Below are 27,600 nucleotides of genomic sequence, written 5' to 3'. Positions count from 1 at the left end.
CTAGCAACAAACAAGACATAACAATCGGTACAGCATTACTGGCATAACAATGTGCCTGTTGCCATGTAGTATGGCCTAATAGACAGCGCATGTGCACGTGCAGTTCGCAAGGCTGAGCCCACACCTGATTAAAAGTGCATTAACATATTTCAGTACAAAATTTGAAATAATTATAGGAAAAGAATGCTACAGATTTTACCCAAATGCTTATTTGTCTGCTATTTCTGTGAAATAATAATAGTATGTGAAAAAGTTACAGCAACAGTAAAAATAAAAAAACTTTCCAATTCATTCATAGTTTATTATGAAAAGAGAACGTAGCTGAGCTCCCACTTCTGTCTCTATAATATGCTTTCAGCTGCTTGTAGCCCTTGGAAATGGAGAACTTAATATGAAAACTATAGATTTGTCCAACTTCAGTTTCCACCCTTTAGCACTGACTAATTCTGTTATGTACCTAATTTATTTGATACTTTGTGTCTATGTGTCTTGAAATGTGGAATGTGAAAACTGGAGGGAGTCTCAAAATGTTTCAGTATTTGTTCAGTCTTTTTATTACTGAAAATAATAGCAATAAAAAACCAAAAGTTGGTTATTTCCAAAACAGATTATTTTGAGCAGTTTAACAGTCAGGCTAAATTAGAGATGAAGAAAACTGGCATAACCATAAACAAGTTGTTCTAGTAATATGTGACATTGCTAAGAAGGATGTGTGGAACAGATTTAGCTTAGTTTCTAAAGTGTACATTCCTTGATCATATCAGTTTCACCCAAGAGATCAAAAACTATCTGCCTTTGCAAGGAAGCATTCATTTATGGTAACCAATCAAAATGGCTGTTTAAAAGTATCTGTGTTGTGAAGTACTTAGTAAACTCTCAACCATCTTAACAATTTCTGCAAAGACCTTTTTTATTCTGTTGTCATAGATTTTTCTACCATGTTGTATAACACGACTTGTTTGTCTTCCCTGATGGGTCAGTTACTGTTAAGAAAAGTTAACTGCACTTAAACTTTAACCAGGAACTAGCACAATAAAACCAATAGCCATAAATAATGAATTTGACCCAAAAAAAAAGACACCATTGATAAAATTTTAGGTAAAGAGATGCAGAAGCAAGCCAGGTTCCTATTGTCCTGAATGAAAAACTCAGATGAACTGGAAAAGAAATGGTGCAGATTACCTTTTATAGGGAAAACATCAAATAGCATAAGTAACATCTTGAAGGCAAAGGGTTTCTGTGTTTCCTATTTCCCTCAGACAGTAGGTAGTTTCTTCTTCAATGCAAAAGACAAACAACCAGCTATTACAAAAAGTAGGGTTTATAAAATCGCACATTGGGAATGTCAGTCTTGTTACATGGGACAGAGGACAGACGAGGTGGTCAATCTGTACCAGGCTTAAAGAATACTGCCATAAAAGCTGGAGATTGAAGCAGCCTGATTCAGCCTTTGCAGAACTATGCCTGAAACACAGAGGAAAAGGGAGCCAAACTCAACCTATGAGAAATTTTACAAATTAAGACATATGTGAATATCTGCACACCTATTATTAAATGAGCAAACCTAATTCAATTACTCACATTTTTTAAATGAGATCACAACCCCAGGATAGAATCAAAACTTTAGGCACCTGTCCATGGTAGTTAAAAATCCCTTGGCTGAGGCATAACCTTAGTCCAGTCATTTTAGAGTAATTGCTGAATGTGTAATAATGTATGTAATTTGTTAAAAAATGCTCATTGACATAATTGTACATTACACTGTGGATTGATACATTAGAAATTGAGATGATATCTTTGCCTTGACATCACATTTATCTGTGCATTATCATCTTTGGTAATCAGTAATGTATTTTAAAGTGGGGTTAAAACCGGAAACCTAGGTTGTACAGTAACATTAATAATAAAATTTTGAAACAAGGCCAAAAACTGTTTGTTTCGAAAATTTACAATGTTTCACCAAGAACCCAAAGTGGATTAAATTAAAATAACAAATGACTGTTTACATTTGGGGAAGGCAGACACACATGCAATTTCACAAGATGTGTGTTTCCATACCATCATACTTCGGAAAGACTTACCTTACTGTTACAATCAACACAGGACAAATATGTGTATTTGCACAACAATCTAGCACATAGCTTTTTATTGCAAATGAAGTTGCATTATTATTCCATTGCATATCATTTTTTTAAGTCTCTTCATTAATAACATGAACTTGCTATTGGCCATATCATTGTGGTAGCTTTGTAGCATCCCTTCTGTGTATGTGTCCCTTTCCTGCACTTACATACAGGGGAAGAGGTATATTTCTCATTTATTTATTTATTTATTTAACCTGATCTGATGTGTGCCATCAGGCCCCCTCTTACGTCAGATCAGGGTTTCACACCAACAGTTCCTTTTTTTACGCCATGGTTACTGAAGAAATAATAACTTTAATGTGACACATAGTATTAAAATTCTTCAAACGTCGACAGTGACAATGTAAGCACATAGCACTGACTCTGAGCTAGTTAAGTTACTACTACTTGTGGTGGTGGTGGTGGTGGTGGTAAAATTTTTATGATGGTTTTGTGATGTGGTGAAGTATGGAGCTTATATCAGTTTTTATATGGTCAAATTGACACACCTCCTAAGCATACAATTTGCAATTTTTCAGTACCTCACTAAACAGACAGCTGCCCTAAGAGAAGTCAACGACTCTCGCTTACGGATCTATGAGCAGTTGGAAGTTAGCATACAAGACTTAGAACGGACAAATCAAAAGCTTGCTGCAGATAACACCAACGACAAGAGGCACATAAAGAGGTAAGAAGTTCACTTTCAAGAGTGTAATAATTTACATTAGCAGTGACAAAAATTGGTAGCATACAGAATGTTGCTGAAAGATGTTAAATTTAATAGAAATTGAAGGTGAGCAAGGGGAAAACTACTAACAAAATACTCACATACTGACACAGAAGAAAATTTAGTGATTTTTGCTGAATTGTTCATGTGGTTGTGTCTTGAGTCTAGAGCTTTTCAAGAAATGTATGACTTTATTTCCAAAAACTTAGTGCCACAATTTTATATTAGAATTCTGTGTATTGGTGGTGTATCTCAACTTAAAGAATTAATTAGTTAAAATTCAATCATGTTCCATTGATCTCTTAAAGACAATCCCTCAGGGTTGTGAAATTAGGTGAAGTATACATCAGCAAAAGGCAAGCAGATAATAAAACAATACATATTTTGTACTGTATTCACAGTAAACTATTGCTATAGTGTTAAGTGAATTTTTCAGTGCATGGCAGAACGTGGTGGTGGTGGTGGTGGTGGTGGTGGTGGTGGTGGTGAAACAATTAAAAATGGTCAGAAATATTATTTGTGGTCACAAACCCTCTTTTGGCTTCTTAGACCACCTTTACATGACTACTGAATGTCACAAACACACACCAAATGTGTATCTTACAAAGACATTGTTTAAACAGAAGATATAAGTGATATAAAAATGATTTTGTGTACAAAGGAAAGTATTAGTTTTTGTCAAGCAGAAATAGTCACACTAAAAATATCACTTTTTTTAAATTCATGGAGATAAATTTGACAGCTGGTGAAATATAAAGCTGAATTTAAAATTTTGATCTAGCATGTGTAATTAAAACTTAATTTTAATGGGGGTAGGGGAGGGGAGAGGGGGGGGGGGGGAGAGAGAAGTGTGAGGTCATTAAATACGAAGCTGGCATTCTGTGTGTGTCGATTTCCTGTAGATTCAACGTTTTTATTTTCTCTACAGAATGTAAAACTTAGCATTCTACATCATATGAGTGGTTTTCTGTTGAACAGCGATCAGCAGAGGTTGGATCTTTTTCCTTCTTGATCTCCAGCTTCTCTCATATTCAAGTAACATAATATGCAAATCTCTGAGACTGAACAGTATTTACTTTTTCACATAGGTTGTGTGTTATTTTATACACACAATTTAGTGCCAGGATTCGCAGTTCATCTTTATTATTTAATAAAATGATCTGACATACTGTTGGTATTACAAAATGCAGTTATGCAGTGTAAGGCTGTAAATTTTTTGTGGGATTATCTGAAATTTTTCCAGTATGTGGGATGAGGCACCAGTTTCTGTAATTACTGTCTGGTTCCTTTTGGCCAGCATACGGAAGTGGAGTAATTTTATGCATCTTCTTTTTTTAGTAGGATACTAAAAGTCAGTGCAGAGCTGTAGACATTACTGGAAGTGATATGTTTGAAGGTCTGTAGTTCTGTAGTGTAGGCAGTCAGATAGCAGAATATATACGCTCCATCAAATGGAAAGCTGCATGTTTGTGCCTGTGGGGCAGCAAGGAACTTGCAGGGATTTCTGTATCGATAGCTATAGTATTTCTTTACCTGTAGCTGTGATTTTTCTGTTAATGCTAAATAAGTGTCTCTTTATGCTAATACTTATATTAAGATACAAGAAATTTATAGAAGAGCCTTCCAGCTCCATTGTGAACTGAATTTCTGTATGTGGGAGTTGGAATGTTGTAGTAATGACTCTAATTGCATAGTGGTATCAGTCAATACACACAGCACTTAGTCCACATATATGAACCAATACTTTATTTTGCAATTCAATAGTTATTTCTGTAAGAAATTTTATTCAAAATTGTCCATGAATGTCTCGAGCAGTATAGCACTAAGAGGAGCCCCTGTAGTTAGACCAATGACTACTTATAATAAGTATTCTGAAATGAGAAATTATTCTGTTTTACACATGTTTGTGCAGCAATGATTGTCATGTAATTGCAAAAGATTTACCTGTGGTTTTTGCAAAATATCTGCTAATATGTTCACATACTTATCAGTAGGAACCTTTATAAAGAAGCTAGCAACATCAGACAACACTGGTATATGACTGGATGGGATTTATCTATCTTTAGTTTTATTAGTAAGTTACAAATTTTTGATGCTGAACTTAAGTTTAAAAGTTTTATTTTAAGAAGCCAAAAGCCAGTGTGTGACCAAATAGATATAAATTTGCAGAACATGAGGAAATGTTTACTATTTATTATCATTACTAAACTGCTCAACATTAATCATGCTTCTGCCATCTTAATTTAAGCAAGTGAATTAGAATGTATCTGTATTAATATACACCTGATTACTATACACTACTACTTGCTAAGCTTTACAATGACCATCCAATCTTGCCATGTAGTTAAAAAAAAATTCAGTTTTTGAATCTGGGCTATCTCATAATTTGTGGGAAGAATGATAAATGTGAAATTACCAATTTTTGTTTAAAATGGTAGGGGTCCTCAGTTCCAGTTAGTAACTAAAGTTGTTATGATATTGTTCTTTTGGGAAGTTTCACGAGCAGATAAAATCATTTTCAGAGACTCATAGTAATGTCTTTTCTAGAAGAAAGTAATTGTATGATGGCTGTATCTGGTGGACAAAGAAAGTTTTGATTTCTGGGCCTCTCATGAAAGAATAGTTTTAGCTGCACTGTAACATGGAACATGGTTGTTGTGGGGAAAGATTTTATATAGCTCTAACTTTGATCTCTCCAGTTAGCTTCTTTAGAGAAGCTGACAGTATCTGGATAATTTTATGCCTCAAGATGTTATTTGAATAATGTCTCATTAGTAAGGAAAGTATGCACCTTTACTTGCTTGTTCCTCACTCTTTACTAAAAAAGTATCATGATTTAAGATGAGGTGTTTAACAGTGTGGCAGTTTTAATCAGCAGTAAAACCTAGTAAACTGTGTACATCATGTATCTGTGTGTAATATGGTATCCTTCTTAATAAAGAGGCCTGTAGCAGGTTTGGAAATAGTAGCCAATGTAATTGAGAGGTGACAAACATCCAGAAAATTGATTCTTTCTGGAATTATTGAAACATTGTGTGGTCATGAAAGTAGAAATATTGTGATTAGTTACTCGAGGCATTGACACCTATTGAACACCTTCACTATGAGTATGTAGGACCATTTACCTCTTGCCCATTATTTCAACTCATAACAATGGATTAAATTATATGCTGCTATGAAAGTGCACAGGGCCAGTCAGTCCTAGAAGTTGAGAATTTTCTTGTAGACAGTATGTCCTTCAACTTCGAGAAATATTTAACTATTTGAGGGATGGAGATATACTCTTCTCAAAAATTACATAACTAAGACCCTCTGCAATTTGAGCCATAAGTGAAATTTTTGTTGATTCTCTCTCCCCCCCCCCTTCCCCCCCTCTCTCTTTCCCTCCCTCTCTCTTTCCCTCCCTCTCTCTCTCTCTCTCTCTCTCTCTCTCTCTCTCTCTCTCTCTCTCTCTCTCTCTCTCTTTCCCCCCTCCCCTCCCCTTCCCTTTCTCCATAGTAAGTTTCTTATGATAGTAAATACACAGAAGATAAACATTTAGTTCATCAAGATCATTTCAAAAGTCATGTAGTAATGTGTTTAGCCATCAGTTGCTGTAAATGTGTGTGAAAATTGTAAATGATTTGTTTGCTAGTAAAAGATTCAAACTCTTTCTTCTAGCAATCGCGACCTATCAAATAATAGTTCCATAGAACAGACTTTCACAGAATACAGTAGCTAAGAGGGCTGCTTCAAAATAATTTTGGACTGAAGACGACACCACCAACAGCACCACTCACGGCAAAAGTGCCTGCTCTTCAAAGAGCTCAAAGATGAATATGAGATTAACTGAATCATAATGCAAGCAATTCTTTACTTGTTTACTGTAAGCTAATTTAAGGTAAATAATACATTTGGTTCAAGTGTCTGCTATGCAAAAATTACACCCTGTGAATGTACGTTGAGAAGCAAAGTTAATTAAAACTGTGAGTATATGGAAGGTAAAAGCATACTCAAAACGATGAACACTTAGCTACAATAATTTCACCAGCACCTATGTGGGAGGGAATAACTTTGAAACTTGAAGACTCCAAAAAATGGTTTATCATCAAACATCTCGAGAAAGACTGGATGAAATAGTCTTCATGCCATTAAAACTCCAATGAAAATGTTTAGCAAGATATCCTATTGACTAAGTGTTTCATTTGGTATATTTTGATGAGATTTTGACCTAATCATATAATGGTGGTGAATAAAATACAGTTTGCAGTGTTGCAAATAATTAGAATCTTCAGTTTGAATTGTTAAAATAAGAGGAAGCTTACAAAGGAAACCTAGTTTCAGAGCAAAATAACCATGCGGTTTTCACATTCTTCCATTTGAAATGTACTAAATATTGTTCAATATTGCATGTCTGAATAGAAATACAGCATTAAACTTGGTTTCTATCTTAATAGACAGATACTTTGTAAAATTTTCTATGTATGTTAAACTGTTGAAAATTAGTTGCATGAACTAGTTTCAATAACAAAACTGTTGAAAAATTATTGTAATTACAAATAATTTTGTGACAAGATAGAGAATATAGTTCACTATCTTCTTCAAAGAAATGCATCTCCATGTCTCTCCACTGTAAAGGACAGTTTTTATGATTTCTGAAAATTTTACTTATTTGGACAAAATGAGTTGTGCAACTGGATGACTCACATGATTGCTGTGTGTGTTCCCTTTTTAAGGTTGCAACTTCATAAGTAATACTTGGACTGTATTATTTGATATTAAGCCAAAAACTGCCATTACTTAATTTGAATGTTCGTTATTTCAGCCTCTGTGCCCAAATTGAAGCACTAGATGCAAAATGTGAGGAGCTTCAGCGGACCCTGGATGAGGTAACAGCACAGAGGAAGAGGCAAGAACAGCTGCTACAGCAGAATGAGAAACCAATTGAAACACTTGCTAGTGGTTGCACGGCAGTCAAGCCCACAGATGTGGCTAATAGTAAATCACCTACTTCCAAGGTTCGCGGATAAATGTTTACTATTTGTCTTCTGAGTTTGTGTATGTGGAGTCACTTCAGATATATGTAGTAACTAAAATATTAAAATTCTGGGTGGCCATACAAAACACTTAATGAATTGGCTACATGGTGTGCATGCCTTGGGAAATCTGGGTAAAACATAGGAATTTTTTCAGCTGGAAAAAACCCCCACATTTGTAGAACACAAAAATAAGACTTTAGTTGCAAAGAAAATGCACCATTGTAAACAACAAACACACAGTGTATACACAAGTGGCAGCTGACAGCAAAATGGATCAAAGGCTTTATGACAAATAAAATAATTTATAGCACAAATTACTGTCAATGAACGTGACATCGGAACTGTGTAAATTTATTAACAGGTGGCGGGAAACTTTTGCGAACGGTAGTTTTAGAAGCACTAATTTCAAAGAAAATTTACTGTTACGCAAAATGAATTATGTTATATGTGAGAAAGTGCAATGAATTTCTTACATCATGAAGCATTTTACTCTCCTTCAAAACTTAACACTTTGGGGACAAGCTGCTTAGAAAAATTTTGGGCACAGAAGACCAGCCATTTATGCCACATTTCTGGCACATTTGTATTTAATACATCTTGAAGGGTAACATGTGCTAAAAAAGACTAATATTATATGTGAAAGCCAAGCTTTCCTTGTAGCTCTGCTGTATGCGGATTAACTCACCAACATTTCCTACATGTGTTACAGATATTTAACAGTGATGTTGCTGTTGACTGACTATATCACATATCGTTTGCTCTAAATATCAGCCATCATTGGCTGGCAAGATCACGTGACATGAGCTATGATTGCCCTGTTTGATGCACTTCTGTCTGTCAATCTTGATTTCAGTGCACTGGACGTTGCTGTGCTGTGCTTGGTGGAATTTATATTTATACTTTCTTAATACAAAAACTTTCAATGTATACATTGTGTGCAACAAAGTTCTTTCCAAAATGCATTGTTTTTTTTTAATGTATTTGGTTTTCTAAATTGCCAGGAAGTTTTACGCTAATGTGTAAAGCACTTACTGTTCAGGGGATTGATAAGTTTTATTGTTCTGGGGGGACGTATATTGTCTTTGCAAGGAGAATGTATTTTCATCCCGGAAAAAGTGTATGCATATATATATTTATACCCTAACCTAGTAGGCTTAAAATGCAGTTCACATCATTTAATATACAAGAATATCATTGCACTTCATGTTTGTGATGGATTTCTTTTTAGAAGTGTTAGAACAGAAACAGTAAGTGTTATAAATAGCAAAATTCATTTTACACATAATTAGCAGGTGCATGTTTGCTTTAATCATTACTTTGCATCTTTATAATAATTCACTAAAATAGTATTCATGTTTTAGAAAATGTTTGATTTTTGTTAACGGTTGTGCTTAAGTAGCAGGATCATGAGAGTACTGTCATATGTTCCCAAACAGCATTCACCAGGAGGAGAAACCAAAACAAAAGATGCATCAACCGAAGAGGTAGTTCAGCTGTTGAGTCAGCTACAAGATTTGAGGACTGCGAAGGTGAAGGAGCAGGTCAGAGCAAAGGAACTTGAAGAACAGCTGGCTGTTGTGCTACAGGTATATCTGAACCTGGAAATAAATATTGATCAATGCATCTGATGTTGAAAAAACTTGTTTATAATGAAACATTGGTAAAATAACTGTTTCAAATTTTTTAAAGTTTGATGTGTGTTTATTAGGTCAGTGTAAGTACAGTTTGTGATACTTTTATAGGAAAATGTCCAGCTCCAAGAACAGCTAGAAACCTTACAGATGAAAGAAAAGGACTTGAAATCCATACAAGAAGAAATTTCAACTCTGGAGGAAGTTAGGTTTGTATTTATTACAAAGCTTTGTGTTTGAACTTCAAAATTTGCTGTTATATTAAAATATACACTGCACCACACATAGTTCAATCATTACTTATTCATTTCTGCCTGTGACCTTCTAAATAAGATTTTTCACATCCTAATGAAGTGTCTAATGTAGAATTACTTGTACCTGGTGCGCATGTTCCACCTTGCCCCCCCCCCCCCCCTCTCTCTCTCTCTCTCTCTCTCTCTCTCTCTCTCTCTCTTTCTTTTTTTTCCACTCTTATCACCTTCATGATTCGTAAATGATATACATACTCCATCCAGTGTGCCTATTGTACATAAAGCCTTACTCACTTCACTTAGAGAGCCGTCTATGATTTCACTCTTTACACATCTGTCTTTCATACACCCCAATAATCACTTCCTTAGACCACCATTCTAAATTGTAGGACCATGCTTGTACGCATTTGCAGATGTTACACTATTGCTAACTGAGCGTCTCGGCAACCTTACACTGAAGTGCAACTTACTTAGCAAGCTAAGATATTTGTTGGGTGTTTGATAACTGCTTGGTACAAAATGTTTCTGAGGTGAATGATTAGTGTCTCAAGAACATTTATCCTAGCAGACCTGCTTGTTGATATGAACATATTATTTTAATCTTTTGAAAGATTTAAAAGCTGACATAAATACATAAGTTACGTAAATGAGGAAATTTTATAAATGTTTTTGTGTGAAGTCACTTAATGCAAAGTTGTGTGTTAATACAGGTTATGATAGTGCTCTGTACTAGAATGTAAGCACATTCTCCTAAAATACTTCATTGTGATCTTACTGTTCATTCAGTTCAGTAAGCTCTTAACAAAGTATGCTCCACTGGATGAGCACAGCCAGTGATATGTAAATATGGTGGTCTCACACATTGGGAATTGGAAACTCATGGCAATGGTAAAGTCATAGTTGTCAAAAGTTCAATTGTACATTCTATATGTAGTGCTAAGCTCATAAGGTTGTTCATACACTGGTGTGCAAAACTTAAGGACAAAAGTAACTTTCGCATAATGTGCCAGTACAAAGTAACATAGTTCGATGAAACTTGGCTCATACGTAGACAGAATTGCTACAATATAAATAGAAGGTGCCTGAAAGAAATATGCAATGAAATGAACAAAAATGACACTTCCATTAAGACAATAATTACACTGTAATCCCCATGATTTTTAATGGTCCCCGGACGTTACCGGAGGTAGGACATTATCTGTTTAATTGGTTTTCAGGAAGTGCATATACAGCTACCTCTCCCCAACCAGAGAAAATCTCCGACCTGGCAGGGAATTGTAGCCAGACCACAGGATTTTTAATAAGGTGTGTGACCGACCCAGATAGTAATGCATGCTCTGCAATGTGCACACACAATGGCCACAAGTTAGGTAACATTTGCGGTAGGGCTTTCCATTCCTCCACCAGCACAGTTGAAAACAGCTGGATGGTCCTTGGTGCCTGTGGTGTACTGCAACACATCTTCCCAACGCAACTTGCACATACTCAATGGGATTTAAGTTGGGGAAAAAATGGGCAAGCCAGTCCATTCACAAAATATCTTCACATCCTAGCTCTTAGATGTCATGCATTGTCATACATAACAATGAAGTTGAGGCTCAATGCACCTCTGAAGGGATGGACGTGGGTGGGGAGTATAGTATCACAACAGCGTTGACTGGTGAGTGTACGGTGGTCCATGCATCCATGCAGCTTTGTGTGTCTCCATGCTCTAACAACTGGACCACCAATATGGTCATATTCAACAATTCTGGATGTGCTGTCATATGGCTAGAGGTGGATCATGGAATGCACCTAGGAACATGATCATTACTTTCATCCTTTACTTTCACACACTATGGTATGATTTATGTAGAATAATTTTCAGAGATACAGAAAAGTGCTTATGAAGTGCCAAGTTCCAAAAACAGTCCTAACCAGCTACTCTATTCCCAGACTGTCATCTCTCTCCTTCATTTTAAGTGTGAAATATCTGACTGTTACAAACAACATTCTATCCACTAGCCTATCAGTTCTAAAACCTACACGTCAATGTTATTTCCAAAAATTGCATCATCACCATACAACCTTATTTGATTTGAAAGATGATGGTTCTGTAATTCTCATTATCCATCAGCATCAAGTTCATGATAAGAATTTGTGCTGTTTGAAAGTTTGTGAATATTTGCCATACTCAAAGAATTGTGGAATATGTACTTTATGAGGAGGATCCTAATTCTCAGAAATCATCCTGTCAGACTAAGAAAACTTTCTGAACAAGCGGCATATTACAGTAGCCAATTCTATGCTTACAATTTTACAGGATGTAATGGTGACTCGAAGGCCCCTCAGAACAAGGAAACTATGACAGTCTTTATTTGGCTTTCAACAGGTCACCAAAAAAGATCAAACAAAATTTCATCTGCAACGCACATTGTCTGATCACTTTTAAATTTGAAAATATCATCAATTACATTGATTGTTAAAGACAAAATGAAAAATCTGCACTACTTCGAATGCTTTGGTTTTGGTTGTGCAATGAAGCTCCAGTGAACTTACGTGTTGGGATGTATGTAGGAGCTGTACACAACAAAGAAGTCATTGTTTGTCCAGAAGAGTACTTTAAACTTAATTCACATGAAGGTGCTGCCAACAAGTTAGGAAGTGATGTGTGTAAAATAAGAGACCAGAAAAGGTTTGCTAATGCAACAGTGAAATCTCCATCAATTTTGGCACTTTAAAATCTTGAGTGCAAACGTATCTAAACAGTTGTTACAATTAAACTTTCACTACTTGAGCCAATGTAATTATAAAACTATTTACTGTATGGGTACCAAACATCATACCAATGATGATGACCAGACGGTGTGGTGCAGGATTTGCATTACTAGTTGTGTTGGTGTCATGACTTGCCTTCAGGCACTAGTACTGGTATGGCGACATAGGGTTGAAACTAAAGCATCAGTTTGCATTACAGTTACAGTCAGTCAACATTTTCTGGATAAAATGAACTGGCTTTGCTTGTAAAGCTTTTTATCAAAACAGCAGCAATAATGCTGCTGTTTTTTGAGTGTATCGGTGCATTAAGATGATCCAGATAAGTCGTCCTATTGCACCAGAGCTGGATAGAAATATTTTGAAGCTCAGATTAACTGGGAATTTGGAAATTGCTCCTGCAAGAGGCTCATGGCCAATTGTGCTACAAGTTATTGAAGTCAGTGTTGTCATGGCTGAGAATGTTAATTTCCATGTGCAATCTTCAAGCAGTGCACGAGCTGCCATAAAAGCAGGGCATTCCGTGGTGCACATTTGAAAAGTGCTGTGATAAATTATGAAATGGTACCTATAGTGAGGTTCCAGGCTGTCGTGGGAGCAGATGATTGCCACATTGAGTAACATTTGTAACGTGGAATGTAAACATGGCATGCCATCAGCAAATATTTCCACAAAGTTTCATTTTCCCACAATTACTAGTTTCTCATGGGGGCTTACACAAGCAGTGAAAATTAAATTGTAACCATATCAAAAAAAGCAGGTCATCTGCTGTAGTAAGAGTAGTAGTATTGTACGTACCTGACATTTCAGTGTATCAATCAACTATCAAAAAAGGAAAAGGATTCTTGCATGGCAGATGAATTGCTGTGTGGACTACCTGTTGAACCAGAAAATTTTCAGGATGTCAAACAAATATTATCTAAACATTATACACTGAAGTGACAAAGAAACCGTTATAGGCATGTGTATTCAATTACAGAAATACATAAACAGGCAGAATACGGTGCTGCAGTCGGCAACATCAATATATAAGACAAGAAGTGTCTGAAACAGTTGTTAGGCCAATTAACTGCAGCTACAATGACAGGTTATGAAGATAAAAGTGAGTTTGGACATAATGTTACAGTTAGCGCACAAGCAATGGGACACAGCATCTCAAAGGTAACAATGAAGTGGGGACTTTTCCCATACAACCATTTCATGAGTGTGCTGTGAATATCAGGAATCCGGTAAAACGTGAAATCTCGGACATCACTGTGGCTGGAAAAAGATTTTGCATGAACAGGACCAATGACAACTGAAGAGAATCATTCAACATGACAGAAGTGCAACCCTTCCACAAGCTGCTACAGATTTCAATGCTTGGCCATCAAAAAGTGTGAGCATGTGAACCTTTCAACAAAACATCATTGGCATGGCCTTTCGGAGCCGAAGGCCCTTGATGACTGCACTACACAAAACTTTACACCTCGCCTGGGCCCATCAACATAGAAAGTGGGCTGTTGATGACTGCAAGTGTGTTGCCTGGTTGGACAAGTCCTGTTTCAAATTGTATTGAGCAGGCAGATGGATGTGTATGGGTGTGGAGACAACATCATCAACCCATGGACCCTACATGTAAAATTGGTGGAGGCTCTAATGAAATGGAGGGTGTGCACGTGGAGTGATATGGGACCCCTGATACATCTAGATAGGACTCCGACAGGTGACACATACATAAGCATCCGGTTTGATCATCTACATCCATTCATGTCCATTGGTGCATTCCAACAGACTTCGGCAATTCCAGCAGGACAATGTGACATGCTACACATATAGAATTGCAACAGAGTGGCTCCAGGAATAACTTTAAGAGTTTAAAACACTTCTGCTGGCCACCTAACTCCCCAGACACAAACATTATTGAGCATATCTGGGATACCTTGCAATGTTATGTTCAGAAGACATTTCCACCCCCTCATACTTTTATGGATTTAAGGACATCCCTGCAGGATTTACAGTGTCAATTCTCTCAAGCAATATACCAGTTTGTTTGGTTCTTCAGTGTAATATGTGTTCACTATTTACCCACTGAGCACTAATTAAAAAGAATAATTTGTGAAAGGAACAATGCCACTTGCGGATCCTCTTAGACTGGGGAAGATGTTCTTGAAATAGGAGATGAACTGAAGATTTAAATAATAAAGCCACAAGTTCTTGTATTCTGTAAATACAATACACTCTGATTGTAATATTGAACTCAGCTGTTCATCTTTTGTAGTTATTTTCTCATTTTATTTTTATCATCAGTTAATGACTACTTTATTTCTGATTTAGTTATTAATATTATTCAGTAATATGATATATATACACTCTATGAAACCTTTGTTAGTTAAACAAATTGTCTTGAATATAGAAAGTCCATTATTATTTGGTGACAAATATCCGCCAAGAGTTGGCATTCCAAATCCTGCCTTGTTTAATGTACACTTCCAAATAACATCTAAATCATAAAAAATGGACAAGAAGTTTTTTGGTACCTGGAACCTCATAAAGCACAGTGATTTCAAGGATTCTAAACTTATCAATGATGCTGTGATGCTGTAATTCTACTATTAATTCCACAAATATATGTTTCAATATTTTTCAAGCAGACAGGGACAGCTCTGCAGAAGGTGTCTTCGTCTTACTGACACACGTGGGCAGGATGAATTGTCTCTAGTCATGGACAATGAGGAAGATGATGTGACAAGTGTCAGCAATTCTGTAACCAGTGAAACCTACTGCAGCACAGTCATGTTACACATAGAGGCAAGTAATTTATTCATTTCCAAATATTTATATTGTTGTTCAAAGATCCTCGCTTAATTTTAAGACTGGTAACTGAAAATGTGTCTTTGATAACAGGTAATGTATCTTACAGTTTGTAGTGGTAAAAATCTAATTTCAACACAGGTGGTCTCTCCTCTCTCTCTCTCTCTCTCTCTCTCTCTCTCTCTCTCTTTCTCTCTCTTTCTTTCTCCTGCTCTCCCTCACACTGAGGTATGATTGATAGAGTAACGTAAATTTATAAATATTGTTTGTCAATATTAATAGTAAGTTAGTTAAAATTGCCACATACTAGTTAAATGTAAGCCAAATTATAGAAGAGTTTTAAACTTTGAATTTTTACTTGGGGGTAATATAAAACCTACCCAGAAATGGTAGCTTTCTCTAAAGTAGTGCAAGCTACACATCAAAAGTTTAATTTTAACCTAAGATGAACACATCCAAGGCCTAATCATGTGCAGTGCTCAAAATAACTGCAGGGATTAATATATAAGATAATATTAAGACTTTGAAATAATATTTCTCTTGAGCAGGCTGTTGTAGAAACTTAATCATCAGGAAGCACTTAATAACACTAGTACCTGCCAGTGAAGGGTACATCAGTGCTACTATTAAAAATTATGACCTAATGTAAAAACATGCAGATTCTCATATTATGAAATTCTGCCTTTGGGATGTGTGCTGGAGAAGAAAATATGGAAGATGAATTTACATAGAGATCCATTAAATGCTTTCTGAGAGGCAATGGGTCGTGTGAATAAAATGGAGAATACACTTTTTACTCACAAGTTCAGAGAAAGTTCTTTGGTTGGCATCAATAGAGAGTGTCTGAGAACATACTTCACCCGAGTATGTTCTCAGTGTGGGTTGAAGGGTGGGGGAAGTTGCTCAAACAAAGAATATTCTCTGATTTCATATGAATAAAACCAGAGAAGTTTCTCACAAGCAGAGAGCATTCTCTGTTTTTGTGAGTGAGCTCCACAGCATACTTACAGCTGAGTGAATTGTGTAGTGGTTAAGCGTTACCAAGTGTTTTATTGAAAATGGTCGAATTTATGTTTCTCAAAAGGCAAAAAAAGATATACATAGTACAAAGGAACTACAGAAGTTCATATAGATTTAACAGTGGAAACATTATTTGGCTGGCGAATCACTTACTTCCTGAAAATCATGAAAGAAGAGGTGGTGCCCTTTCCAATGAATGCAAAATGAAAACATTTTTGTGCTATTAGCAGATCCAAGCTTTCAGATTGGTGTAGAAGACTTGGGAAACACCAGACAACAGTATCACTAACAGGTTAACAGAAAAGCACTGTTGTGGATCAGATTTCCAAGAAACATTAACAGACTAGAAACAGCTAAAGTTAAATGGCAATCTAGATATAAGTTTCCATGTGTGGTAGGGGCCCTAGACTGCACGCACATACCTGAAATGGAAACCTGCACATGGAGACGAATACGTTAATTGAAAGGGCTTTCCATCAATAAATGTGCAGGCAACGTGAGATTACAGTGAAATGTTTGAGTGTTGATGGTTCATGGCCTGGGTCTATACATGATGCTAGGATATGCAGAAACTTAGATGTGTGCCATATATTGTGAGAGAACCACTGCAATGCCTTAATTTTAGGAGATGAAGGATATGGCATTGCACTGTGGTTAATGACATCATTTCAAAATCCTGAAGCACCTAATGAGAGGGTGTACAATGGACTTCACTCGAGGGAAAAGGTGATGATTGAATGGTGCTTTGGACAGGTAAAAAGACTCTTCCCGATTCTGCAAAATAAAATAAGGCCTGCCCAAACAAAAATCCCAAGTACAATAATAGCCTGTTTTGTTTTTTTGCACAATGTAGCAAAACAGATAGGGGATGAGGATTTTGAAGCACCTAGTGATTATAATAATCTTCCAGTATTGGGAGAAGAGGAAGCAGCAAACCTATGTGTACGTGGAACAAATAGGAGATGGGAAATTTTTAATGTAATACGTCAACTGTAGTGTATGGGAGTCTGTCAAAACAATGCACAATTAAACCTAATTTGTGTACTTTTTTAATTGCAATAATTTTTTCCTGATGAAAATAATCAGTGCTCTGGTATTACATAATAAAATGCAGTTTAGTGTTTTTCTTCATTCTCTATCATTAATTTTACTTTCAACAAAAATTATTCAAAATGTAACAATTCTAACTGGAACAGAATTTTCAGATACTACAGTAAATAACTGTACAAACTGTCTAACCTGCAAAATTTAAAATAGGAACAAGTTATTCCTTTTGTTCCACTTGACCAAAAATTGTTTCAAGGATGTGGTGAACCTATTAGCATGACACAACAGTAAATAAGTGCATACATTTTTTTTAAATTATGTTTCAAATTGGTTTATGTTACTCTTATTGTTTCATTGAAAAGAAATTTTACTGAATTATTTCTTTAAGAGCATATGGAATTTGGTAAATTGGTAAATGAGAAATGTAAACAAAGATTCACTTCAAAAAACCTGTTTTTATTAATAAAAATCACTGCTGTACTATGGCATTACACAATTCAGTCTATTGTTAATCTTGTTCTTGATGCATCAATTCCTGCTACTTTCTCTTCAGGATATCTAGTTAGTATAATAACACCAGCCTTTGCAGCTCTCAGTTGGACAAATTCATTGTCTCATCAGTTTCCATGCTCAAACTCCGCCGTTTTGACCCCCTCTCATGCTCCAAAACATGCGATTGAGCGGGTATAACAACTGGTTGAGCCATTAGATCTGTATCGTCTGCTTTGACAATTTGCGATTGCTGCAAAACTGATTGTGGTTCGAAGAATGTGTAATCGGTATCAACTACCTCCAAACTACTCCCTGGAAAGGAGATGACAGCAGAGGTGACAGCACCTATTGCACAAGCTCCTAATAAAAATTTTTAAAAAAATTAAAAAAAACAAGAAGTAATAGTAATGTGTGTCATGATTCAGTTAAAAAAGTTAGTATACATAGCAAGCAGGTTTATGCAGAAATGGGAGGGGTTTGTGCAATTTGCAGAGAAGTGGTCAAATATCAGATGAATTTGACTAAACATTGCTTCATTTTTGTATGTTAAAAATATGTATTTTTCTGATTCACAATTTGGAAACATTAAGCACATACAAAAAAAAAGAAGAAGAAAGTAAGTATGGGACTTACCACAAATTCTGATGGATAGTTGGGTTGCAGTCATCTCTGTCTAGAAACTGCAAAAATATCTGTTCCCAATCTTAATGTTGCCCATCTTATTTACATCCATCTTGGACTCGATGCGTGACTTCATATTATGCAGTTTTTCATAATCTGCCTGTTTGAAATTTCTTTTCCAAAACTAACCCAGTAATGGTGTTGTATTTCCTTGATACTATCTGCCTTCTCCCTTCTTGCAGCCTGAGATTTGGTGATTTGCTGATGATAGCTGGATAATCTTCTATAATAATCATGAAGGCTAATTCGGAATCTTCCATTTCGGCACAGAAATAACATAAGAAAAACTTTTGGTACAAAACACACACACACACACACACACACACACACACACACACACACACACACACACAAAAAAAAAAAAACTGAGACCCAAAGATGTCAGATTTTAATGTCTTTGCTGAGAACTTACTCAATAAGAAGGGGAGGTAGTGAGAAAATACTCCCGGGTCAGATATTATGCTTCATAGTTTTTATACATAGGAAACTGAGAACTTTATCTGAGAATGTACTTTTGCTCTGCGTATCTACTCTGGAGAATGTTCTCATGTTTATTCATATGACCCATTGTGACATGTCAGATGTGAGTATTAAACTTCCTGTGAAACAAGGGACTTAAAAAAGCATTATAAAGTAATCAATAATTGTTTAAAGTTTCATGCTGTATTTAGTTCTTAGAACTTAGACTACTGCAAACTGGTATCTTGTGTTCTCAGGAAGGGTGTAAGTTACCCGCACTACTGTGGCGTCTCTTGGCTTGCATGTGGTCTGATCAAACACTGTTCTCTGCCTTACTTGGGCTCTGGTACTATTTCAAGAACCATTATCTATTTCCATTACTACATTGTAAATTGTCCACAAAGTTACATCAGTTGTAGGTACGTTCAGCAGTAGCTTTAGCTTGAAGTGTTTGGATGTGTGTGGTTTGGTTTCATGCTGACGGTAGTGGGCTAAAAGTAATGGTAACAAATTTAAGTATCCTGGTGATACACATTGACATTTTGTGTTTTACTCAGTGTGATATATACATTTCCAGGTATCCAGGGAAGGTGGTGTGGGCAGTTCTGGCACCGCACAACATGATTTGGATATCTGGAAATTTGTTAGTTAACATGATCAGTTTGTACTTAATTGCAAATAATGTGCTAAAATAACTCGTATTTGTCAAAATTAATCCCTGTAATATTTTTAAAGAAAGAAATCCATCCACGAGTATTTTGTGTCCTCAGTAAGTGTATTTGTGATCAGTAATGGATGAGATCATCTTTTTCTCCTTAAAGTGTGCCTCAGTCATAAATGTATTGGCTCAATGTAGGTGATTTATTATTGAATCTTTTTGAAGTCAATAGATTTAAATGCTTGGTTAAATATGCTTTTGTATAAACACCTTGAACTATTATACGTACCTGGCCCGTAAAGCCCCAGAGATGTACATTGTGTTTATTCTTCACCACTCTTGACAAAGTTAATATGCAAAAGGAGTTACTGTTACTGTGTAGGATAAATTTAATTAAAATGGAAAAATGAAAGTTAACTCCTATCTATGATCAAAATTTTATAGAAAAATTATGGCTTACCTCAAAAAATTGCCTGCTTCAGATCAGAGCTCACAACTTACAGAAGGTATTGCAATGATGGCTTGTCTGGGTTTCTTAGAGATAGATAGAAAGGCTAAAGAAGAATAAGAAGTGTTAAAATTGAATTTAAAATCCGTGCTTTGACAATAACCACATGAAAAAGCATGAGGAAGCCTTCACAATATGTAACTACCATTGGCACAAAAAAGCTAGCCACCAGGAAAAGAATGTATGAGCCACATAAGAAAATAATGGTGAATGCTGTCCCAGCCCTTAGAGAAAATTACTAGTTGTCAAGAGAACCAATCTAAAGGAAATAAGCAAGCAGTTGTTGAACCATGAGAGTAACAGCGAGCAGAATCAGGGCATAGCTGCATGAGCACACTGTTTACCACAAAAGAATTGATGAGCTGGCAGTTCTCTGCTTGCAGTATCAAACATAAACAAAGTCGGTTACAGTTGAGTGCTGACATATCATCTATCTTCTAGAGATGCAACCAAATTCCTATCATGAGGTTTCTGTGCATGTCTGACTACTTTTGAGGACAATGAATTCTAGCTCAAGTTTCAACTAAGGTGGTGGTAGATTTATGTCAGACTTCATGAAGTACCAAAAACTGACTGCCTGTGACTAGCTACTGCTTCAGAGTGGGCTCTGCAGCATGTGTTCCTAGGTTTTATTTTCTTGATGGACATATTGCAGAGAGACTCTACTGGTAAAAAGTAGTTTCTTGAAGCCAATTTGACCAGACAACAGTGACTCTACTGTGACTTTTTGTGTAGAGTGGCAGATGCTGACGCTGTCGTTTTGTGATGGTGGCAGACAAGCAACCCCATAGGAAAAAGGTGTCTTTGTGTCTTTGTGTGGGTGCGTGGCAGCAGAGAAGTTTTGAATTTAATGATCATGGACTTCCTTTTGAGCGAACTCACTATCTTGGAACTATTTCACTAAACTGATCTGCAGAAATCTGAAAATTATATGGACTTTCTCATCCTGCAGTCATTTTCTTGCCAAAAAATTGCTTGGTTACAAACAGTGGGAAAAATTAGTTTATGGAGCAAATTTGCCTACCAAATTTACTAGCTCATTAATTATCTATGCAGTCAAATAGTGACTGCAGTTGTTTGGCTCATCATGTCTTTCACAGTTCAAATTTGTGCTTGGTCTCCACATTACCTATTTTTAACTACTTCCTTAGTAAGGGCTGGATGTTAGAAACATCTCCTGCTCACTACCTATGTGATCAACTTAGAATTATTTATTGAAACTTTTTCTCCTGCTTTGGTTAAACCAGTCAGAAAGAAACAAACTCCTTCTGTTATTTTAAGATTCATCAATTTTAGGAGTACACTGTACTGGTATGTATTATTAAACAGCTAACAGAAGACTGCATGTTCAGTAGTTGCTTGTTAATGATTGCTAGCCATGTTGACTTAAGTTGTGTAATTTCTGTAAGAATTTTGTTTTACTAAAAGTGACTAACACATAAGCCACTAAAAATTTAAAAAGTGTTCGTGCAACTGTATGTGGCCTGCTTCATTTGTGTGATTTTTTAGTAACTGCCTGACACAATTTTTAGAGTGAAATCAGTAATGTACTTACATCTTCCATTGACATTAATTTTAAATCCCTTTCAGTTTTTTTATTGTATTAGAAATGAGTTATGATGCAAGTCTTCAAATTATATTTCAAGTTGAATGTGACTCAAAACTCCTTCAGTTGGCAGGACTTCCACTTATTCTGGAAATATTATTACAGGATGACAACCCGTACAAGGAGTTGGAAGCAAGGTATGCAGCTCTTCTGGAAATGCAACGCCAGCCTCGTCGTCATGCACCACCATCACCTCCGAGCAACCAGTTATCGCTACAAGAGGAATTGCAGATGTCAGGAGATTTCAACAGCTTCCACCACATAAAAGATACAGAAAGTGACCAAGAGGCATTGCCAGAAGTACCGCAGCAGAATGGCAACCAAGTGTCTGGAGAGAAACAGCAGCCCAATCGTCGGAGAGCAGGGAAGACATCATCTGCAACACCTACAGACTTTTCAGAAGCTGAAACTTCATCATCTGGATTTTCTGATGAAACTAGCAATAAGTCAACACAAACAGAACTTTCTGGGTTACCAGCAGGTTCTTATTTGTGTTCAATTGCTGATGGCGAAGACTGTCGATTTAGTATTTATGACGACGCTAGTCCTGTTGAGAGTCGCTTTAGGAAAACTCCAGAATATCGCCAACTGTTCAGAGAAATATTTGCAGTGTTAAAGCGTGCAGCTGAAGAAAAAGGAGAAGGTGAACAGCTGCCACGTCTGGACGATGCAACACCAACTCGCGAGGCTCTTCCCAAAGTGCCACCTGCAACTCCAGCTAAGGAAGAAGCACCTCTAGAGTTTGCCACCAAAGAGGAGTGTAAGAAAGAAACTAAAACTATGCCCAGACAGAGACAGCCTAACAATAAGAGGATGGAATCTCAACCAAGTGAACCAGAGAAAGCTAGCTCTTCAGAGAATCCTGGCACAAGTGCTGAAAGTTCTAACAGTGGACTTGTTCTGAGACCGCTTCCACCAAAGTCAGAACAAATAGAATACTTATCAGTAGGTATTGCAGTGAAAAAGAAGGGAAAGAGAAAAAATTCACCAATGAAACGCATGAATGTTGCAGTGGAGACTTCACCAGTTGGGGCTAGTGGTCTGAACTACAGTGGCCGAGCGTCAAACTCTGGTAGGAACAGGCAGCAGCAGCAGACACGTACGTGGTATCGCAGTGATAGCCCCAGAAATCACAGCAATAACAGCAGTCGATACGCAGCATATGATAAGTCATGGGAACCACAGCAACAGTTTCCAAGCCCAGCGTATGAAGGTGTTGTTAAACTGAAGCAACTGGACATGTCGTATGCAGAAGCTCTTCGCAATGGGCCACGGAAAACATCACCTGGTAATGTTAACGGATACAGAAAATGAGAAATCGGGGGAAAATATGCAACCACCAAAAGATGTTCTGTATACTGTGCTAATTACTTGATAGTTTTAGGTGAAAAAGTGTTAATGTAAATTTTATGACATTGTGGGCCTGAATCAAATTAATGTGACTCGTGTACATAACAGTGAAAATGTGTTTAAAGATCTGTTATGTGGCCTGGAGAATATACCCTACCAATAACTATTTGATGGAAGGAATTGCGCAAAGAAAATTGTAAATTTTCTTTCTTGTACAGCTCGTGACTAATGCATTTGTGTAAAGTGCAATATATATATATGTATGTGAAACAGTACAATTTTGTAACAAGAAAGATCTTGTACCCTTTCTTAAAACAAATAACAAATCTAAATATATTATTTGTATTAATTTATCTGGTTTCACCTTAAAATTCCAATAATCAAATAAACTATTTTTTCTCTGGTTGTTGTTAATGTTTTTAAGTGGGCACATGACAACTTCAAAGTGCCAGCTTTCTTGCCCAGTTCTATCTGAGAGAAAATGGTGTCTTACAACTACATGCCAATTTCAGTCATTTTTTTCTTGGCTCGTAGCAAACATTTTACAGGTTTGTAATATAAAAATATTTTCCTTTAGGTGTTTAAAGAAAGCATTGAAATTAACAATTTTGTATCTATCTCTTTCAAAGGCAAAACAGAAGTTTTAATACTGTTGCATCAATCAGATAAGTGAAAGATTGTATCTCAATGGAAGCTGTAAATTGTAATTAATGCATCTGTTATGTCTGTAAATGTTATGTTTAGCTATTTTTTCTCCATGCTTAATGTAAATGAATGAGAGAGGCAAAATATTGTGCCATCCACATGCAGAAGAGCAAAACTGTGTTGTCATTGAATTTCTGACAAGCAAGTCATACTGAATTATTAGGACACTTTTAATGTATGCTTTGCTACTTAAAACTACTGCATTGAAATTAGGATGTTCTGTTTCTCTGTGCAACAAGGACATACATGTGCGGAATATTTTCATTTTCAGCATGTTCTAATTTAAACACTTCTGCCAAACAGAAAATAACTTTTACCATTGCGTTATTTATATGTAAAAATGAAGAAATAATTCAGTATTTGAAAATGGCAAAGCACTCCAGTGTGTTTAATAAATGTATGTTGAATGTAGGCATGCATTAAGATATAGTTGATCTAATCCAACTACACACAATGGTAACTGCATATTTTACCATTTATTTACATTTGTGCTGATGGAAGTACAATAAACAGAATCCTATCTGATGATTATACAACAGTTTGATGTTTTGAGGTATTAAAATTGGAAGTGAATTATGTGCAAAATTAAATTTGAAATAAACTAAAAGTGTTTTCATAATGACCATTTTGTTGTTATGCTAATTTAAACACACTTACAATAGGACTAGTTCTAAGCGCAAATTGGTACAAGTACTCATGTCATTTGTCAAGATAATTTATTAAAATGCCACCTTTTTAAGTCTTCAGATTTTAGAAGTCTAAGTGATGACAATTATTATGACGATGATTATATAAATTAAAACAAGAAATGGAAAATAAGTGTTTGTGAAAAGAAATGATACTTCAAAATTTTCAATACTTGCATGCTTTTTAAGACCTGCTCCAGAAGCCATTCACCCTAGAATTTTCATGAATTACCTTGATTCTTGATGTGGTTGGTATGATGAAGATGTTAATTGTTACTTAGAGCTCCATTTCGTGCCAAGTCAATTTCTCATATAGGGTTAGTTATCAAATGTAATCTCCCATATCTTATATCATGAAGGTCCCATTGTTTCAGTTAAAGAAAAAAAAACTTTTTGCTGGGCACTTCTGAAACCTATCTTCGTTGTCTGTCCATTTCAGTGCTTACTACCATAGTTCTTACAGACTGAAAAAAGGAGGTGGAATGGTTACGGGTACTGAATTCCTGGATGGGATAAGTGGTGTTAAAAGTGCACTTAAAGCTTCTAAATAACCTCTGGGTGGGAAACTGACAAGCTTTCCACATCTACCCAAGAGTTCATAATTTTTTAAGGATTCGTTAGTTGAAATGATCAAAAACTGACATGAATTTTGAACAATGTTAACCCAAACGCCTCTTTTCTTTCCTGTGCCAAGAAATTTTCTGGATTTTAAGTGATAAACGTTAAAAAAAGGGGGGGGGGAGGTGGGGGCCTGTGATCATAACAAAAAAGTATGGACAAATGATCAGAATTGCCCCAATGGCAATTCTGCTACACATGTTTACAATTCTGTCTGCTTACAAAATTAGGGTGGCAATGGAATACAGTGATGTAAATTATATTATATTATATTCAGATTCTGGCATTCACTGATGTCTTTCATTGTTGTCTTAACTGTTAATCTGCCTACTGTACATCTCACAGATACATCCTTTTATTTTACCTCATTGATTAAAATGTAGGGCTATTTGTAAAATTTATGTAAAACGTGGCTTACAATTTGTCTCTCTTTTTGTAAAGTATCACCATTTAGTTGTTAACAGGCCTTTCAGCTGGTGGGGCAGTGTCTTACATCAGAAGTTGATTTTTAGATGTATTGGCGGTTGGCATGTAACACTGACACAAAGGTGTTTAACTTTTAACAAGCTTTTGGAGCCAGTGGCTCTTTCTTCTGGCAGAAGAGTTTAAGGCCAAGGAAGTGGGGTGAAGTAAAAGGACTAAAGAGGTTTAGGGAAGGGGCTACAGTTCAGAAACATCACCCAGAACTCCAAGTCGGGAGACTTAGCGGTTGGGACAAGGAGGAAAGACTGATAAGTGGGGACTGCACCGGATGAGATTTGAAAACCTGAGAGCTTAAAAGTGAAAGACAGGATAATATGCAAACAGAGATTACTACTAAAACATTGTGCATGAGATAAGAAGATTCAACAGCTAACTGCATTGTATGTAACAGAGGTGGGAGGGGGACAGTGAAAAATAGACACTCAGAAAATGAAAGCTGTAGAAAACTAAAATGGAGTGAAGAAATGAGTAGTTACTGTGAAGAAATACTGAGATGGAAGGAATTAATGCAAAATAAAGCCAGTGGGTGGCGAGAACCAAGCACATGTTGTTGTGTTAGTTCCCATCGTAGGCACTAAAACATGTCCTTGGTTCTTGCCACCCACTGGCCTTAATTTACATTAATTCCTTTTGTATCAGCATTTCTTCACAGTAACTACTCCTTTCTTTACTCTCTTTTAGGTTTCTACATCTTTCGTTTTCTGAGTTGTCTATTTTATACTGTCCCCTCCTCCCATCTCTGTTACATCAAATGCACTTAGCTTTACGCTCTTATTAACTCGTGCATTATGTTTTAGTAGTAATATGTCTTCCATATTAACTTGTCTTCCACCTTTAAGCTCTCAGGTTTTCAAATCTCATCTGGTGCAGTCCCCAACAATCAGTCTTTCCTTCTCACCCCATCCGGTAAGTCTCCCCTGAACCGGGGTTCTGGGTGATTTTTCTGAGCTGTACCTCTTTCCCTACACCTCTGTAGTGCTTTGTGTTCACCCCTCCCTTCCCCTTCAACACTTCTGACAGGAGGAGGAATCACTGGCTCTGAAAGCTAGCGAAAGTTAAACCCTTTGTGTGTGATCCTCTGCTTACCACTTGGTGTGTAGATTCTTTATCTATCCAGCTACAAAAAACTATTTAAAAGACCAGAGCTATGTTCTTGGGTTCAATATAAAGTAAAATTTCCACTACAAAAAATCCAGTCCAATTCCTACAGTACAAAGCAATTTTGTAATTTCTGTGGAGCCTCTAGACTTGTATCTACAGAATTTTGGCTACAGTTTACTCTTTAGTGATTGGAGGAATGATAACCAAAAAAAAAAGTACCTTATCTTTTGATTACTTTGAAATGCAATTTGTAGCAGAAACTACTTCTAAAATCTTGATGTCCTCCATTACCAAACATGAATTCTTGCCCAAGTTGGTGATTCCTTGATGCCTCAGAATGTGTCATATCAAACACTGATAAATTTTTCCATATATTTGTTTTCTGACAGTTTTGTTCAGTATTTCCTTCCTAGTTATTCAATCTTCTCAGCTTGTCATCCATGTGTCACTTCTGTGCAAGGTTAACTCCAGATGAAAACTTTAAATTTATATCCTATGTTAACAAGTCTCGGAAATATTTTCTTGCTGTTGTCAGTCTGCATTTTACATCTTCTGCACTTTGGTCATTGTTATTTTTTTACTCACTTTTAGTGTAACATTATTATAAACTAATTTCCCCAGCATCACCTAATTCAATTCAACAATGTTATCTTGGTTTTACTTTTATTTATGATCATCTTTCCAACATACCATCCTTTCCATTCAACTGATCTTCAAAGTTCCTTGCCATCTTCCACAAAATTACAACATAACTAGCAAATAGCAAAGTTAATTCTTCTCCATGGAGTGTAATTACCTATCTACATTCCTTTTTGGTTTCCTACAATGTTTGCTCATCATACAGACTGTGCAGCCCTCTTCTACTTCCTTCTGAACTTAGTTTTTCCTT

The 27,600-nt window shown here is 36.3% G+C and overlaps 1 protein-coding gene across 4 annotated transcripts in view; it reads left to right on the top strand.

The window, feature by feature from the left end:
* LOC126180007 (cerebellar degeneration-related protein 2) overlaps nt 1–24,445 on the top strand; it is a 457,053-nt gene extending 432,608 nt beyond the window's left edge. For all 4 annotated transcript variants that reach the window (XM_049924659.1, XM_049924660.1, XM_049924662.1 and 1 more), the window contains exons 3-8: nt 2,663–2,811; nt 7,655–7,847; nt 9,305–9,454; nt 9,611–9,708; nt 15,138–15,294; nt 21,874–24,445. In XM_049924659.1, the coding sequence (XP_049780616.1) occupies nt 2,663–2,811; nt 7,655–7,847; nt 9,305–9,454; nt 9,611–9,708; nt 15,138–15,294; nt 21,874–23,082 (1,956 nt within the window). In that variant the 3' untranslated portion in view covers nt 23,083–24,445. The remainder of the gene's footprint in view (nt 1–2,662; nt 2,812–7,654; nt 7,848–9,304; nt 9,455–9,610; nt 9,709–15,137; nt 15,295–21,873) is intronic.
* The last annotated feature ends 3,155 nt before the right edge of the window (nt 24,446–27,600 follow it).

This window comes from Schistocerca cancellata, chromosome 1, assembly GCF_023864275.1.
Source record: "Schistocerca cancellata isolate TAMUIC-IGC-003103 chromosome 1, iqSchCanc2.1, whole genome shotgun sequence".
NCBI lineage: Eukaryota > Metazoa > Arthropoda > Insecta > Orthoptera > Acrididae > Schistocerca > Schistocerca cancellata.
Note: the sequence above shows the minus strand (reverse complement) of the source record. Positions and strands in the feature narration are given on the sequence as shown.